The sequence below is a fragment of the Budorcas taxicolor genome, chromosome 16, assembly GCF_023091745.1.
Source record: "Budorcas taxicolor isolate Tak-1 chromosome 16, Takin1.1, whole genome shotgun sequence".
Taxonomy (NCBI): Eukaryota; Metazoa; Chordata; class Mammalia; order Artiodactyla; family Bovidae; genus Budorcas; species Budorcas taxicolor.
The window spans coordinates 38383090-38399973 of NC_068925.1; the positions used below are offsets into that span (position 1 = coordinate 38383090).

Below are 16884 nucleotides of genomic sequence, written 5' to 3' on the forward strand. Positions count from 1 at the left end.
CACCAGAAATTACATCTATCAAAAGGCAGAAATCTGACATTTCTAAGGATATTCAAAATTGTTTGAGCACTAATAGTATATTTAGAATGGCAATCCATAATGGTAAATATGTTACAACTCTTAAAAACCTAATAACTGGTTTTCAAGACATATCACTTCATGGGAAATAGATGGGGAAACAGTGAAAACAGTGTCAGACTTTGTTTTTGAGGGTTCCAAAATGATTGCAGATGGTGACTGCAGCCATGAAATTAAAAGACGCTTACTCCTTGGAAGGAAAGTTATGACTAACCTAGATAGCATATTAAAAATCAGAGACATTACTTTGCCAGCAAAGGTCTGTCTAGTCCAGGCTATGGTTTTTCCAGTGGTCATGTATGGATGTGAGAGTTGGACTGTGAAGAAAGCTGAGCGCCGAAGAATTGATGGTTTTGAACTGTGGTGTTGGAGAAGACTCTTGAGAGTCCCTTGGAGTGCAAGGAGATCCAACCAGTCCATTCTAAAGGAGATCAGTCCTGGGTGTTCTTTGGAAGGACTGATGCTAAAGCTGAAACTCCAGTACTTTGGCCACCTCATGCAAGAGTTGACTCATTGGAAAAGACTCTGATGCTGGGAGGGGTTGGGGGCAGGAGGAGAAGGGGACAACAGAAGTTGAGATGGCTGGATGGCATCACTGACTCGATGGATATGAGTTTTAGTGAACTCCGGGAGTTGGTGATAGACAGGGAGGCCTGGCGTGATGCGATTCATGGGGTTGCAAAGAGTCAAGACACGACTGAGCAACTGAAGTGGACTGAAGACATGTCAACTTTTATGTCTTAAATCTACAAAGTTAAATATATCAGTAGTGTGAATAAGCCCTAAAGAATTTATATATTACGACCATCTTTAGGAAGACAATGATTTTAAAAACTGTATGGCTCTAACCCTTTGTCCTCCTTCTGGTGCAGTGAAAGCATCATTATAAACTTAGCATTAAAAAGAAAAGGGCATTAAAAAAAATTCATACTTGGGGCTTTTTTGTAAGGACAGATTATATGGCTAAAGAACACTCACCTGGAGTCACTGGACAAGGCAGCACCTCTTCGTTTCCTCAGACCCTGAGCATCAGTTGTAGCACCCTGAATCCCTGTCACAAATCGACACTGCCTTCATGTCTCTCTCCAGATGAAGGTGGGGGTAGGGGTCTCCTGCCCCTGTGAGCCAAAGACTAGAATAAAATTTCCGTATAAAACTTTATAATTTTAGAATTTGTCCTTGTAAGCTTTAGTCCAAAAGGAAAGTTCTATTTGGAATGGGGATCATGGCATTACATGTTTTTCTCATTTATCAGCCTTGTGTGAAAAGAGCCCGTCACGAGCTCCCCTCAGAAGATGAGTACAGGTCAACACTGCAAGCAGCAATAGCAGCCTTGGAGGCGATCGAGTTACTACTCCAGAAGTCTCCTCCTCCAGACTGGCTCCTGATGGAAATGGAGACACTTCAGGAAAGGATTGATAAGCTAAAACGGCAGGTACTCTAAGGTGAAGAGTTAGTGGACTAGACCATTTTGTCAACTAGGTAAATGAGTTGAATATGATTTTTTTTGTTACCCTATAGTACATTTTGTAAATGAAAATATTGACATATCTGTACATGGTCTAACACATAAAACTTTTCTGAAGTTGAATCTAGTGAAAATAAGTCTTTATTTATGGACATTTAAAGAGCAGGATTGTGAGGGATATTTCTCATTAAGGACTTTGGTACAAGGTAACAAGTAGAACAGTCGGTAACTGCCCAGGTCTCCACAGGGCCACTCACTCAGATAGTACCTCTGTAAACAAATAAATAAGCTGCCTAAGGAAACCTTAGCAATTTAAAATCATTTATATACTTTATAGCTAAAAGTTTTTCAGTAAGTTGTATTCCATAATAGAGTTTACTCTTCTGACAAAGAAATGGCACAGAATTAAGCTAATCAGCTTGAATTTTTGAATTTATTTTCTTTACTTCCAGAAGTGCTCTGGAAGAAAGCAGTAAGTTCCACCTTTCCACAGCCACTTGCTCTTCACAGAAACTGGCCTCCGTCAGACGCACAGGCTCTTCCTCTGAGAAGGGCTGTGAACCTCTGCACTGCCCAGGGCGCTCCGCCAGCAAGCCAGGTCTCTCACTTCCATTGGCAGACTGGATAAAGAGCTCCTGACATGAGAAAAACAGGATGCTGGGGCTTTCTCATCTGCAGTGCCTGCTCCTGAGGTATTAGTTTGATATTTTTTCTTTGTTTTAAAGATATCCTTTTTCCTGAAAAGTGACTTGCAGCCACTGTCACCAGCTGTTATCGTCCCAGTTCAGATCACCATCTTCCCCCCAGCCTGCAGACTCTCCCTGCAACGAAAGAGAGCAAACAGGGGCAACCTGCTGAAACAAGTCACATTCAGATTTGAAAGATTGGGAATTTAAAACAGGCCCAACACGTCTTTCGATGCCAGAATACATTTCTTCAGACATAATTTACTATAACAGAAACGTGAAAAGTAGGGTCACTTTGGTTCCGCTATTACAAAATCACAGCATTAAAAAAAAACTTTCACAAGGACTATTTAACACTTAGCCCAAGCACTTCTATTAATACATTTTCCTGGGGAAGAAAAAAAGATGCCATTGACAGGAATTGATTTTGTTCATTTTCTGATCACGTTAATAAACCAGTTGTGGACATCAGTCTTCTCTCATTGGGAAAGAGTGTATTTTTTTTCCTTTATAAATGGGACAATATAACTGCTGCCTGTGAGAGGGAAATAATGTAAACTAATAAGAATTTAATGATCCTCACCTCAGTAATTTCTGCTGCAGCAAATTTTGAGGAAAAGTGCATCACTGATGAGACATTATCCTTGTTGGGAACCACTGTTTCTGTCCTCAGTTCAGGCAAAATAAGAATAGCAGCTGAAGGCTTAATTTCTGGGATCATATCAGCAAACCAGTCCAACTCTGGGTCTTTCACTGGCTTCTTTTTTACCTGAATGGTAAACTCCTCTCCTAAACCCAGTTCTGATGGAACTTTAAGGCGCCTTTCTTCTGACAACACTTTTGGTGGCTTGGTTTGGCCTGGGTCATCCCTGCTTTGTGCAAGACTGGTCTTTTGGGGTAGGCTTGATTTTGAAGGCAAAGCAGGAGTGGCCTTTTGCTCCCCTGAGGTAACAGGTCTTGTGGCCATCATTCCACCTTCCAGGTTTACTTCAGTATCTAAGCTGCCAGGCTCAAAGTCATCCCAAAGCTCCTCTGCATTCAGGTTAGTGAGCGGGGACTGGGCCACTGCGTGGGGATCTGCAGGACAAACCTCTAGGTTGACAGTTTTGTTCTCGGGCTCCTCAGGCTCACTCCAGTCAGGCCACTCCTCAGACTTTTTAGAACTTGATGGGAAATTTTCACTGTCTCCTGAGGTAATTTTCACTTCAGAGATGCCATTGATGGGAAATTTGATAGGCTGAGAAAATTGATCATCTGTGGGGGGATATATATGTACAAGAGTTATTCTCATAAAATGTTGGTTAAGACATGCAATATATTTAGGAGAAAGTTAACACTGAAGAAATGTATAGACCCAATTCCTTGGAAATAACCCATGTGCACTGAACTGTGATATAGCCCAGCAGAACATAAACCAACAAAGACACAAGTTAAACAAATGTGATTTGATGCACATACCAAGCAACAATTAACTGGAGCACCTAATCCTTTACTAAATACTCAAACATACTATATAACAAATACAAAAATGTTCTAGCCAGGCACTGATACACCTTAAGACGTTAATTATGTATACACCTTGAGGAAGTGTTGTAAGCTCAAGTAGGCTGCCTCACTTTAACATATCCTCATTTTAAATATATTTTCATTAGCATAGTCAAGTCATGAAGTCCTTTTTAGTATGGTCTGACTGTGTGCTTAATCCCACCAACTTACTTAACCACAGAACTCCTCTGAACTCCTCTTTCATGGTATACCTGATAACATCTTCCAGAATTATCATACTTTGATATAATTTGGGCAGAGTCCCCAAAGTGAAGTATCTGGTGCAAAAAAGAATGCAAGCAATGTCTCCACCAGTTACGAAGAAAAGTATTTACCCTGTAGTCCAGGGAAAAAAGATGCACCCAAGCTGACTACATAACTGTAAAAAGAGAATTAAATCTCAATAGTCCCAAAGTGCCCTTTAGTTTCAGAATTTTAGTTACTCAGCAAAACATTCACCAAGCAGTGGAACAGCTGTATAAATTTAATAAATCTACCTGTCTGTAGAAAAGTACTGTAGTAATCTCGTGGTATGTGCTTCTTGCTGTTGATGGGCATGTTGCCAGAAAAACATTTAGGGAATATGCCAGGGGAGGGGTTCTTCATGACTGGCAAGCTCTGACTGCGCTGGCTGCAGGTGACATGCACAGGAGAATCTGAAGATAAATAAAAACTCCAAAAAATGAAAGAGTAGTAAATTGCTTCTTTTCCTATCACATGTTAGGTGAGCAACAGTTAAGAGGAGGGGTATATTTAACACAGATAAAAAATAACCTGCTGGGAGAGGACATCTCCAAATATTTGGAGAATCATACCTACTACGGAAGTGTCCACATGGTGGTAAACAAAGGATTCAAGCATTAGGTAAGCATTTGGAATAGAGAAAACCTTTAGGATACCTAGTTATAAAAGTTAACAGCCTTTAAAAACATCTCAGTGGTGACTTAAAACTGTACTTGATTCTACTTTCCTTTTAAGAATAAAGAGTACAAGCACACAGATATGAATGTACTTAATGCCACAAAACTGTACACTTTAAAATGTTGAATGAAGACAGTACATTTTATGTTATGGACATTTAACTCCCAACTGGAAAAAGAAAAATGTTTTAAGAAAATGTAGTCTTTAGCACCTTTTAGAAAGTTGATACTTTTAAGAATGAGTACTGGTCAAAAGGATCCTAGCAAAATTTTTGACTACTTCGTCTGCCTTAGGAAAATGAGGGGGTGGCCTGGGCTGAGTCAAGTCATCACAGGCCGTACCTCCCCTCCTCACCCCAGTCTGATCTTTGCAAGCCCGCCACCCTCTTGCATATTTCTACCACCATCCTCCCTGCTGAAACCCTACTAATTTTTCTTACAAATTGTCCCCTTCTCTACATTGTCTTCCCTAACTCTTGTTCATGCAGACTTATTTCCCTCATGTACATTTTTCATAAACCTTAGTATCAGCCTTCATTCTTAAGTCTGATCATGCAGGTAAACTATAAGAACAGAAGGAAAAAAATCTAAGAGTACCTCCTTTACACACGCCCCTCTCCCAGCAGCCCCTCTGCCCTATAGGACGAGGGCCTCTCTTTACCATAAATCTGGAATACAAGCTGCCACCAGGGTCTCAGCCATCCTGGATGAAGAGTCTAACATGGCAAGTCAGTGGGATTCAAGTTTTCAGGAAAATATTTTAATAAAAACTTATCCACTGTTGATGCTTTGGTGCCCTTTTCTGTTTCCTATTCAGATTACAGAGTGATCCAAATGGAGAGTGTGTAAAATACCTAGAACCAGAAAACCCCACCCAATAAATAAAGTTGTTGGGAGTGGGGACTTTTGTTAATTCAACATGTAAAGCTGTCCCTAGAGACTGACCCCTAAACCTTACCACAGAACTATGCATATCCTCTCCTCTGGCCAGAAATTCCTCTAGTATGAAATATAAACCCTTCATCGGCTCTTTGTGTGCTCTGCTAAAAGAAAAACTGGTAACAGTAGACCTCACTCAGTTTGGTGTGATGTTTCATGGCTGAAGAGGCGGTGACAGTTTCTACATCACCCTCTTGAAGCTCCTCAGAGTCGCACTAACACTGACTCCGTAGCACCAAGGAAGCACTGACTCCTCAAAATTTGAGGAAGTCAGTGTTACTTTAAAAATTCTCTTGGCAGCAAAATTAGAGAAAAGTCTGGCAGTTCTTTTTTGCTAATAACTGTTTCCATGCTGTCTACTCACTATCATTGAGAACTGAATCAGAGATTCAGAGCTTCATAACATGGCCATCATCCTTCAGGGTTATACAAAGGAGCAAAAAAGCAATGGCGCTGTCAATACAAAATTATTCTTTTATAGCCTATAAAGACCAGAAATTACTGCTGCTTCCCAGGTAATATTTCAATGGGAACATCAGAATTAAGGATTTTTTTCTCTTGATTTAAGTACGTAAAAATCAATAGCTTGTCACCTAACAGGCCATCAAAATCAAAAGAACGTGAAACACTAAGGTGTCACTAAGAGCTGCTACAGCTTTTTTGGAAACTGACACTATTAAGATGTAAATATTCTGTATATTCTTTGACTCAGTAAGAAATTTAGAAAGGAGTGCAACAGCCATCAACAGGGAGGGAGGTCACTGAATGAATTATAGTCAATGAAATATTAGGCAGCTATCAATAAAACATTATTAGGTAGTTATGTATTGACCTGGAGACAGGTCCCTGATAAGCTGTTACATGAAAAAAGTTGTGGAACTGCGTAGTATTTTTTAAAAAAATCCTGTGTGTGTGTTAAAATACATTTGTGTCTTTGTGGGCTTACAAAAAGGATGAAAGAATTTCCATTAAGCCAATTTTATTGGTTACCTTAGATGCCCCAGAAGGAGGTGAAAAAGGGAAATGAACTTTCTCCTTTTAATTCTCTGTGTCATTTGAATATAATCTACCTGTGTTACTTGTATAATGTTTAAAACCTAATAAGACAATAACACTGGACCTTTTAATGACTCTCACCTTCTGGGGAGAGGTCCACAGGTTTAGTGAAGCTTGGGGCAGTGCGTTTGAAGATCTTGGTTCTCTCTCCTCCCACAACCACCTCTGGTCCAAGTAGCGAGACCAACACTGCTAGGCTGTGAAGAGTAATGGCCACGATGGAGTCGCTGGTATCACGCAGGCCCAGTAAAACCTAGGAGTAAATTGGGTAGTAAATGTACACAACCATATTGCCTGTCTCTTCTCCCTTTCCCCCAACCCCAACGAGTAGTTGGGCTGCAATCAGACTGTGTTTGTTCAAGTGAACTTCATTTCTTAGATGTGTTCTAGGTCAGTGGCTCTCTATTTGTGGTCAAGGACCATGTTTTCCCTTCCCAATCCAGCACACCCTGATACTTTTTTGAAGACAATAAAAATGAAGTCAAATAAATGCATGAGAAATATATTAGAAATAAGACTACTCTGTTAAGTTGCTATAAAAGTTTTTAGATTATGATGCCTGTCAGCTCTTGCCTCCAAGCCACCACCACAGAGTCCTCCCAAGGGCTCAACCCTTTTAGGTCTACAGCACCAAGTATTCCCAGGTGGTCTTCTTCCATTCAGGTACTAACTAGGCCCGACCCTGCTTAGCATCTGAGCTCAGATGAGATGGATGCATTCAGAGTGGTAAGGCTGTAAGCAGTTCCCCAAATTGTTGGCGAATCTGAATACTCCATCCAAAAGACAGAGTTGCTGTATGAATTAAAAAAAAAAAAAGACTCATCTGTATGACACCACAAGAGGCTTCTCATATAAGGACATACATAGATCGAAAGTGAAGGAACAGAAAAAGATGTTCCATGCAAATGAAAACCAAAAGAAATCTAGGGAAGCTATACTTAAATCAGACAAGACAAACTTTAAAACAAAGAGTAATAAAAGAAGGCATGACATAATGATACATAAATCCAATATTTATAACATTTATACATACTTTATGGCTTCCCTGGTGGCTCAGAGGTTAAAGCGTCTGCCTGGAATGCTGGAGACCTGAGTTTGATCCCTGGGTCGGGAAGATCCCCAGGAGAAGGAAATGGCAACCCACTCCAGTATTCTTGCCTGGAGAATCCCATGGAGGGAGGAGCCTGGTAGGCTACAGTCCATGGGGTCACAAAGAGTCAGACATGACTGAACGACTTCACATGCACCAAACATAGGAGCAGCTAAATTAAAGCAAACACTGGTAGTCACTCAGTTGTGTCTGACTGTAGCCCGCCAAGCTCCTCTGTCGATGGGATTCTCCAGTCAATACTGCAGTGGGTTGCCATTTCCTTCTCCAGGGGATCTTCCAAATCTAGGGATCAAACCCACGTCTTGTACATTGTCAGGCGGATTACCTACCACTGAGCCGGCCACCTGGGAAGCCCCACTAGGAACAATTAATGTACCAATAAATTTGACAAACTAGAAGAAATGGATAAAGTCCTAGAAACATACAACCTATTAAGACTGAGTCATAAAAAAGTAGAAAATCTGGACAGTCAAGTAAGGAGACTGAATCAGTAACCAAAAACCTACCAACAAACAGAAGTCTAGGACAGACAGCTGCTCTGGTGAATTCTACCAAACATCTGAAGAATGAATACCAACTTCTAAAATTCTTCCAAAAAAACAGAAGAGAAGGGAAACTTCTTCTTCTTCTTTAAAACTCCTTTTAAAAGGTTGACATCACCCTGACACAAAACCAGAGAAGGACACCACAAAAAAATTACAGGCCAAAATCCCTTCAAGAAAATTAGAGAAACCAAGGGAACATTTCATGCAAAGATGGGCACAATAAAGGACTGAAAGTTATGGACCTAACAGAAGCTGAAGATATTAAGAAGACGTGACAAGAATACACAGAAGAACCATACAAAACAGATCTTTGTGACCCAAATAACCATGATGGTGTGATCACTCACCTAGAGCCAGACATTTTGGAATGCAAAGTCAAGTAGGCCTTAGGAAGCATAACTATGAACAAAACTAGTGGAGGTGATAGAATTCCAGTTGAGCTATTTCAAATCCTAAAAGATGATGCTGTGAAAGTGCTGCACTCAATATGCCAGCAAATTTGGGAAACTCAGCAGTGGCCACAGGACTGGTCAGTTTTCATGCCAATCCCAAAGAAAGGCAATGCCAAAGAATGCTCAAACTACTGCACAATTGCACTCATCTCACTAGCAAAGTAATGCTCAAAATTCTGCAAGCCAGGCTTCGACAGTACGTGAACCGTGAACTTCCAGATGTTGGAGCTGGATTTAGAAAAGGCAGAGGAACCAGAGATCAAATTGCCAACATCTGTTGGATGATAGAAAAAGCAAGAGTTCCAGAAAAAACATCTATTTCTGCTTTATTGACCACGCCAAAGCCTTTGACTATATGGATCACAACACACTGGAAAACTCTTCAAGAATTGGGAATACCAAACCACCTGACCTGCCTCTTGAGAAATCTGTATACAGGTCAGGAAGCAACAGTTAGAACTGCACATGGAACAACAGACTGGTTCCAAATCGGGAAAGGACTACAGTCAAGGTTGTGTATTGTCACCCTGCTTATTTAACTTATATACAGAGTACTTCATGCGAAATGCCGGGCTGGATGAAGCACAAGATGGAATCAAGATTGCTGGGAGAAATATCAATAACCTCAAATATGCAGATTGACACCACCCTTATGGCAGAAGTGAAGAACTAAAGAAATTCTTGATGAAAATGAAAGAGGAGAGTGAAAAAGTTGGCTTAAAACTCAACATTCAGAAAATGAATTTCATGGCATCCAGTCCCATCACTTCATGGCAAATAGATGGGCAAACAATGGAAACAGTGACAGACTTTATTTTTTAGGGCTCCAGAATCACTGCAGATGGTGACTATAGCCATGAAATTAAAAGGTGCTTGCTCCTTGGAAGAAAAGCTATGACCAACCTAGACAGCATATTCAAAAGCAGAGACATTACTTTACCAACAAAGGTCTGTCTAGTCAAAGCTATGGTTTTTCCAGTGGTCATGTATGGATGTGAGTGTTGGACTATAAAGAAAGCTGAGCACCAAAGAATTGATGCTTTTGAACTGTGGTGTTGGAGAAGACTCTTGAGAGTCCCTTGGACTGCAAGGAGATCCAGCCAGTCCATAAGGAAAATCAATCCTGAATATTCATTGGAAGGACTGATGCTAGGAAAGATTGAAGGTGGGAGAAGGGGAAGACAGAGGATGAGATAGCTGGACGGCATCACCAACTTGATGGACAAGTTTGAGCAAGCTCTGGGAGTTGGTGATAGGAAGGGAAGCCTGGCGTGCCGCAATCCACGGGGTCACAAAGAGTCGGACATGACTGAGCGACTGAACTGCACTGAATTCCTGATGAATGTAAGATGCCAAAATCCTCAACAAAATTAGAAAACAAATTCAACAATATATTAAAAGGATCATATACCATGATCAAGTGGAATTTTTTTCTAGTGATGCCAGGATGGTGGAACATCCACAAATCAATGCAATACACTACATTAACAAAACAAAGGGTAAAAATCATATGATCATCTCAATGAACACAGAAAAAGTATCTGACAAAATTCAACATCTATTTATGATAAAAACTCAACAAACTGGATACAGAAGAAACATACCTCAATATAATAAAGGCCATATACAACAAGCCTACACTTAACATTACATCGAAAAGCCGAAAGCCTTCCCTCTGAGATGAGGAACAAGCCAAGAATGCCCACTGTTGCCAACACAGTGTTGGAAACCCTAGCCATAGCAATTAAGCAAGGAGGGGGGAGGGAGGGCAAAGACATTTAAATCAGAAAATAAGAAGTACTGTAAAACTACACAATATACAGAAATTTGTAGCATTTCTATACACTAATAATGGATTGTCAGAAAAAGAAAAAATAACCCCATTTGTAATTGCATCAAAGAATAAAATACACAGAAATAAATTTACCCAAAGAAGTGGAAGACCTCTACACTGAAAACTATAGGACACTGATGAAAGAAACAGAAGAAAACAAATAAATGGAAAGATATTCTGTGTCATGGATTGGAAGAATTAATATTGTTAATAAACTGTCCATAGTTCCCTAAGCAATCTACAGACCCAATGCAATCCCTATCAAAATTCCAATGACATTATTCACAGACCTAGAATCAGTTCAGTTCAGTCGCTCAGTCATGTCCAACTCTTTGTGACCCCATGAATCACAGCACGCCAGGCCTCCCTGTCCATCACCATCTCCCGGAGTTCACTCAGACTCATGTCCATCGAATCAGTGATGCCATCCAGCCATCTCATCCTCTGTCGTCCCCTTCCCCTCCTGACCCCAATCCCTCCCAGCATCAAAGTCTTTTCCAATGAGTCAACTCTTCGCATGAGGTGGCCAAAGTACTGGAGTTTCAGCTTTGGCATCATTCCTTCCAAAGAAATCCCAGGGTTGATCTCCTTCAGAATGGACTAGTTGGATCTCCTTGCAGTCCAAGGGACTCTCAAGAGTCTTCTCCAACACCACAGTTCAAAAGCATCAGTTCTTCAGCACTCAGCCTTCTTACAGTCCAACTTTCACATCCATACATGACCACAGGAAAAACCATAGCCTTGACTAGACGGATCTTAGTCGGCAAAGTAATGTCTCTGCTTTTGAATATGCTGTCTAGGTTGGTCATAGTTTTTTTTCCAAGGAACAAGCATCTTTTAATTTCATGGCTGCAGTCACCATCTGCAGTGATTTTGGAGTCCCCAAAAATAAAGTTTGACACTGTTTCCACTGTTTCCCCATAAACAATCCTAAAATTTGTATGAAACCACAAAAGACTCTGAATAGCCAAAGCAACTTTCAGAAAGAAGAACAAAGCTGGAAATCTCACGCTCCTTGATTTCAAACCATATTACAAAGCTACAGCAAAATAGTATAGTATTGGCATAAAACAGACACATAGGTCAATGGAACAAAATAGCCAGGAAATAAACCTATACATATATGGTCAATTAATTTATGACAGAAATAGCCAAGAATACACAATGCAGAAAGGACAGTCTATTCAATAAAGTGTTGAGAAAATTGGACAACTGTCTTATAACACATTAACTTAAAACGGATTAAGGATGTAAACATAAGACCTGAAATGATAGAACTTCTAGAAAAAAACACAGGCAGTAAGCTTTTTGACAACAGCCTTGGTGATGAATTTTTGGATCTGACACCAAAAGCAAAGGTTACAAAATCCAAAACTAAGAAATGGGATTACATCAAACTAAATAGCTTCTGCAAGGCAAAGAAAACCATCAGAAAGTAAAAAGATAATCTACTGAATGGGAGAAACTACGTGCAAATAATATATCTAATAAAGGGCCAACGTTCAAAATATACAAAAAGCTCATACAGCTCAAAGGGAAAGACAATTTGACTAAAAACTAAGTTGAAGATATGAAGAGATGTTTTCCCAAAGATGACATAAACATGGTCATGAGGTACATGAAAAGATGCTCAAGATCACTAAACATCAGGGAAATACAAATCAAAACCACAAGGAGATAGCACTGCATACCTGTTAGAATGGCTATTATCAAGAAGACAAGAATCAAGGGATGGTGAGGATGTGGAGCAAAGGGAACCCTTGTGTGCTGCTGGTGGGAATTTTCATAATGGGTACAGCCACTATGGAAAACAGTATAGATGTTCATCAAGAAATTAACAATGGGATGACCATACCATCCAGGGACTCTACTTCTGGGTGTTTATTTGAGGAAAAACCTTACTAACTCAAAAAGGCATATGCACTCCCATATTCACTGCAGGATTATTTACATCAAAGTATCTATTGATGAACAGATAAAGAAAATGCAGTATGCACACAGGAAGATTATTCAGCCATACAAAAAGCATAAAATCTTGCCATTTGCAACAACATGGATGGACCTGGAGGGCATTATGCTCTGCTAAGGGAAATAAATCAGACACAGAAAGACGAACGCTCACTTACATGTGTGTGTGTGGTGGGGGAGGTGGGGTAGAGGACAAGCAAAAAAAAACAACACATACAGAGAACAGATTAGTGGCTGCCAGGCGGAAGTGAGGAGGTAGAGAGGAAATAAAATGGGTCAAGAGGCATATACTACATTCTAAAATAAAAAGGTCATGCAGATATAATGTACAGCATAGTGACTATAGGTTATAATACTGTATTGCATATTTCAAAGTCACAATATTTTTTGAAGTTTCATCATGAGAAATTTCATAACTATGGTGACACATGGTAACTAAGCTTATTGTGATCATCTGCAATATATACACATATCAAATCATTCTCCTGTGTACCTGAAACTACATGTCCATAATATACCTCAATTAAAAAAAAGATTTTAAATGTTAATTTTCCATATCTGTACTCAGCTCAATGTAGCAGGACCATAACAGACAGTTCATGGACAGGCAATGTTCTGCAGAGCACACTTGAAACACTCATCTAGGTCACTAAGAGCTGTGTCCTTCACCTTGTAGCTTAACACACAAGAACAGGACTGTGAAAACTTTTTTGATATCTGATGCATGTAACACCTGTCCCTAACTGAGCCAATTATGATCTCTTTTCCAGTAATAAAAACTGGAATTTAGAGAAACTGGTTATCTCTGGTTTGCTTAAAGGCAGGACAGTAAACTCGGAAACTATGGGGCAACTACACTTCAGTTCAGTTCAGTTCAGTCATCAGTCGTGTCTGACTCTTTGCGACCCCATAAATCGCAGCACGCCAGGCCTCCCGGTCCACCACCATCTCCCGGAGTTCACTCAGACTCACGTCCATCAAGTCCGTGATGCCATCCAGCCATCTCATCCTCTGTCGTCCCCTTCTCCTCCTGCCCCCAATCCCTCCCAGCATCAGAGTCTTTTCCAATGAGTCAGCTCTTCGCATGAGGTGGCCAAAGTACTGGAGTTTCAGCTTTGGCATCATTCCTTCCAAAGAAATCCCAGGGTTGATCTCCTTCAGAATGGACTGGTTGGATCTCCTTGCACTCCAAGGGACTCTCAAGAGTCTTCTCCAACACCACAGTTCAAAACCATCAATTCTTCAGCACTCAGCCTTCTTCACAGTCCAACTCTCACATCCATACATGACCACAGGAAAAACCATAGCCTTGACTAGATGGACCTTAGTTGGCAAAGTAACGTCTCTGCTTTTGAATATGCTATCTAGGTTGGTCATAACTTTTCTTCCAAGGAGTAAGCGTCTTTTAATTTCATGGCTGCAGTCACCATCTGCAGTGATTTTGGAGCCCCCCAAAAATAAAGTCTGACACTGTTTCCACTGTTTCCCCATCTATTTCCCATGAAGTGATGGGACCAGATGCCATGATCTTCATTTTCTGAATGTTAAGCTTTAAGCCAACTTTTTCACTCTCCTCTTTCACTTTCATCAAGAGGCTTTTTAGCTCCTCTTCACTTTCTGCCATAAGGGTGGTGTCATCTGCATATCTGAGGTTCTTGGTATTTCTCCTGGCAATCTTGATTCCAGCTTGTGTTTCTTCCAGTCCAGCGTTTCTCATGATGTACTCTGCATATAGGTTAAATAAGCAGGGTGACAATATACAGCCTTGACGCACTCCTTTTCCTATTTGGAACCAGTCTGTTGTTCCATGTCCAGTTCTAACTGTTGCTTCCTGACCCGCATACAGATTTCTCAAGAGGCAGGTTAGGTGGTCTGGTATTCCCATCTCTTGAAGAATTTTCCACAGTTTATTGTGATCCACACAGTCAAGTCAATAAAGCAGAAATAGATGTTTTTCTGGAACTCTTCTTGCTTTTTCCATGATTCAGCAGATGTTGGCAATTTGATCTCTGGTTCCTCTGCCTTTTCTAAAACCAGCTTGAACATCAGGGAGTTCACAGTTCACGTATTGCTGAAGCCTGGCTTGGAGAATTTTGAGCATTACTTTACTAGCATGTGAGATGAGTGCAGTTGTGCGGTAGTTTCAGCATTCTTTGGCATTGCCTTTCTTTGGGATTGGAATGAAAACTGCCCTTTTCCAGTCCTGTGGCCACTGCTGAGTTTTCCAAACTTTCTGGCATATTGAGTGCAGCACTTTCACAGCATCATCTTTCAGGATTTGAAACAGCTCAACTGGAATTCCATCACCTCCACTAGCTTTGTTTGTAGTGATGCTTCCTAAGGCCCACTTGACTTCACATTCCAAGATGTCTGGCTCTAGATTAGTGATCACATCATCATGATTATCTGGGTCGTGAAGATCTTTTTTGTACAGTTCTTCCGTGTATTCTTGCCACCTCTACTATGGTCAACTACGCTTGGCCATGTGTATACCAAATAACAAAAGCTGGTCTTCAAAAGTCAAATGTGAATGGATGTAAAGAGAAAGGAAAGGAATGAAGACCATATGGCTGAGTCCCAGCTGCTCTTGATTTCCCTCTTAGGTAGACTGACATCCTTTGATTAAAGTCTCTCTTTTGGGCTTTAGCCCATTAAGTGGGTTTCAGTTACTTGCAACCAGAAGAACCTTGATTAAGACATTCACAAGGAGCTATCAGGAGAGGTTTTGCTCTGAATTGGCAAACATGTATAGAAGAAAGACAGAGGCAAAGCGTCTGCACCAGTCAGACACAAGGCCAGGATGACTGGACTGCCTGGTGGAGGGGGCATCACGGGTTCAGGAATCCTGGGTTCTGGTCCAATCTTTGCTGGGAATTCGCAATATGACTTAGCCAATTAATAGTTTCATTTTTCTGGTCCAGTTTCCTCATTTACCCAAGATAAAGGTTTCCAACAGGACTCAATAAAGAAGTATCAGTTCCAGTGCTAACAAACCAGGCACTGTCTCAAAACACAGCCATACAAGTAAACTAAATCATGGTTAGAATTCTGTCAGCTAATTATGGTAATCATAAGAAACCACCCAAGCCAAAAACCCAACAGTCATCCTCAAAACTCGCCCATCGAGTGGAAAACGGAGTCCTCCCCCTTCTACCTTAACCACTGCCACCATGTTCCCCCAGTCCTTGCCATCTCTTAGCAGGACTATTCTATACTGTCCTCACTGAACCTCCTTGCTATAGTCCATCTTCTACACTGCCACCCAAGTGAACATTAGAAATCAGCTAAGTTATTCCTCTGCAGGGGAAGTAACTCCACTGAGAGTTTTCATTGCTTTTCATGTGCTGAATATCTACTTGTTAATAGGTTGTTGCAGAAGTAATCACTGGTTTGCACTGTTGAACTTTTCCATTTGATACTGGAATATATTCTTAAATGTGGTTATGTCACACATCATTTTGATGCACATTTATTGCTTTATGTTTTTTACTAATTATTATTACTTGTTGTTTATATGTATTTTAGACTATGGAAATGATGTTAGACCCAAAAGCAAATTTGAGCGATTTTCTTATTCAAGTTCAAAATGGGTCAAGAAGCAAGAGACAACTCGCAACATCAACAAATGCATTTGGCCCAGGAACTGCTAACGAATGTCCAGTGCAGTGGTGGTTCAAGAAATTCTGCACAGGAGATGAGTCTTGATGATGAGGAGCATGGTGGCCAGCCATAGGAAGCTGACAACAATGAACTGAGAGCACCACTGACTGCTCCTCTTACAACTACACAAGAAGTTGCCCCAAAACTCAATGTCAATCATTCTACAGTCCTTCAGCATTTGAAACAAATTGGAAAGGTGAAAGAACTTGATAAGTGGGTGCTTCATGAGCTGACCGAAAATCAAAAAAACTGTCATTTCTTATCCTATCCAACAACAATGACTCATTTCTCAATTGGACTGTGATGTACAACATAAAGTGGATTTTATATGACAACCAGCGAAGACCAGCTCAGTGGCTGGACTGAGCAGAAGCACCAAAATACTTCCCAAAGTCAAACTTACACCAGAAAGGGGTCATGGTTACTGTTTGGTGGTCTGCTGCTAGTCTGACCCACTACAGCTTTCTGAATCCCAGCAAAATCATTATATCTGAGAAGTATGCTCAGCAAACTGATGAGATGCAATAAAAACTTCAACACCTGCAGCTGGCACTGGTCAATAGACTGGGCCCGATTCTCTGTAACAACACTCAACCACATAGCACACAATCAACGCTTCAAA

The 16884-nt window shown here is 40.6% G+C and overlaps 2 protein-coding genes across 5 annotated transcripts in view; one reads left to right on the forward strand and one right to left on the reverse strand.

Moving 5' to 3' along the window:
* Window positions 1–2696, forward strand: part of FIRRM (FIGNL1 interacting regulator of recombination and mitosis) — a 50321-nt gene extending 47625 nt beyond the window's left edge. The window contains exons 24-25 of the mRNA XM_052653423.1: window positions 1334–1513; window positions 1999–2696. Coding sequence (XP_052509383.1) covers window positions 1334–1513; window positions 1999–2022 — 204 coding nt within the window. The 3' untranslated portion in view covers window positions 2023–2696. The remainder of the gene's footprint in view (window positions 1–1333; window positions 1514–1998) is intronic.
* The window catches only part of SCYL3 (SCY1 like pseudokinase 3), a 41760-nt gene continuing 26562 nt past the window's right edge, over window positions 1687–16884 (reverse strand). For 3 of the 4 annotated variants that reach the window (XM_052653425.1, XM_052653424.1, XM_052653427.1), the window contains 4 exons: window positions 6774–6945; window positions 4275–4433; window positions 2816–3486; window positions 1687–2181 (listed from right to left, as the gene is read on the reverse strand). In XM_052653425.1, the coding sequence (XP_052509385.1) occupies window positions 1957–2181; window positions 2816–3486; window positions 4275–4433; window positions 6774–6945 (1227 nt within the window). In that variant the 3' untranslated portion in view covers window positions 1687–1956. Of the gene's footprint in view, window positions 2368–2815; window positions 3487–4274; window positions 4434–6773; window positions 6946–16884 lie in introns of all 4 variants that reach the window. The other variant, XM_052653426.1, reaches the window with a different exon arrangement.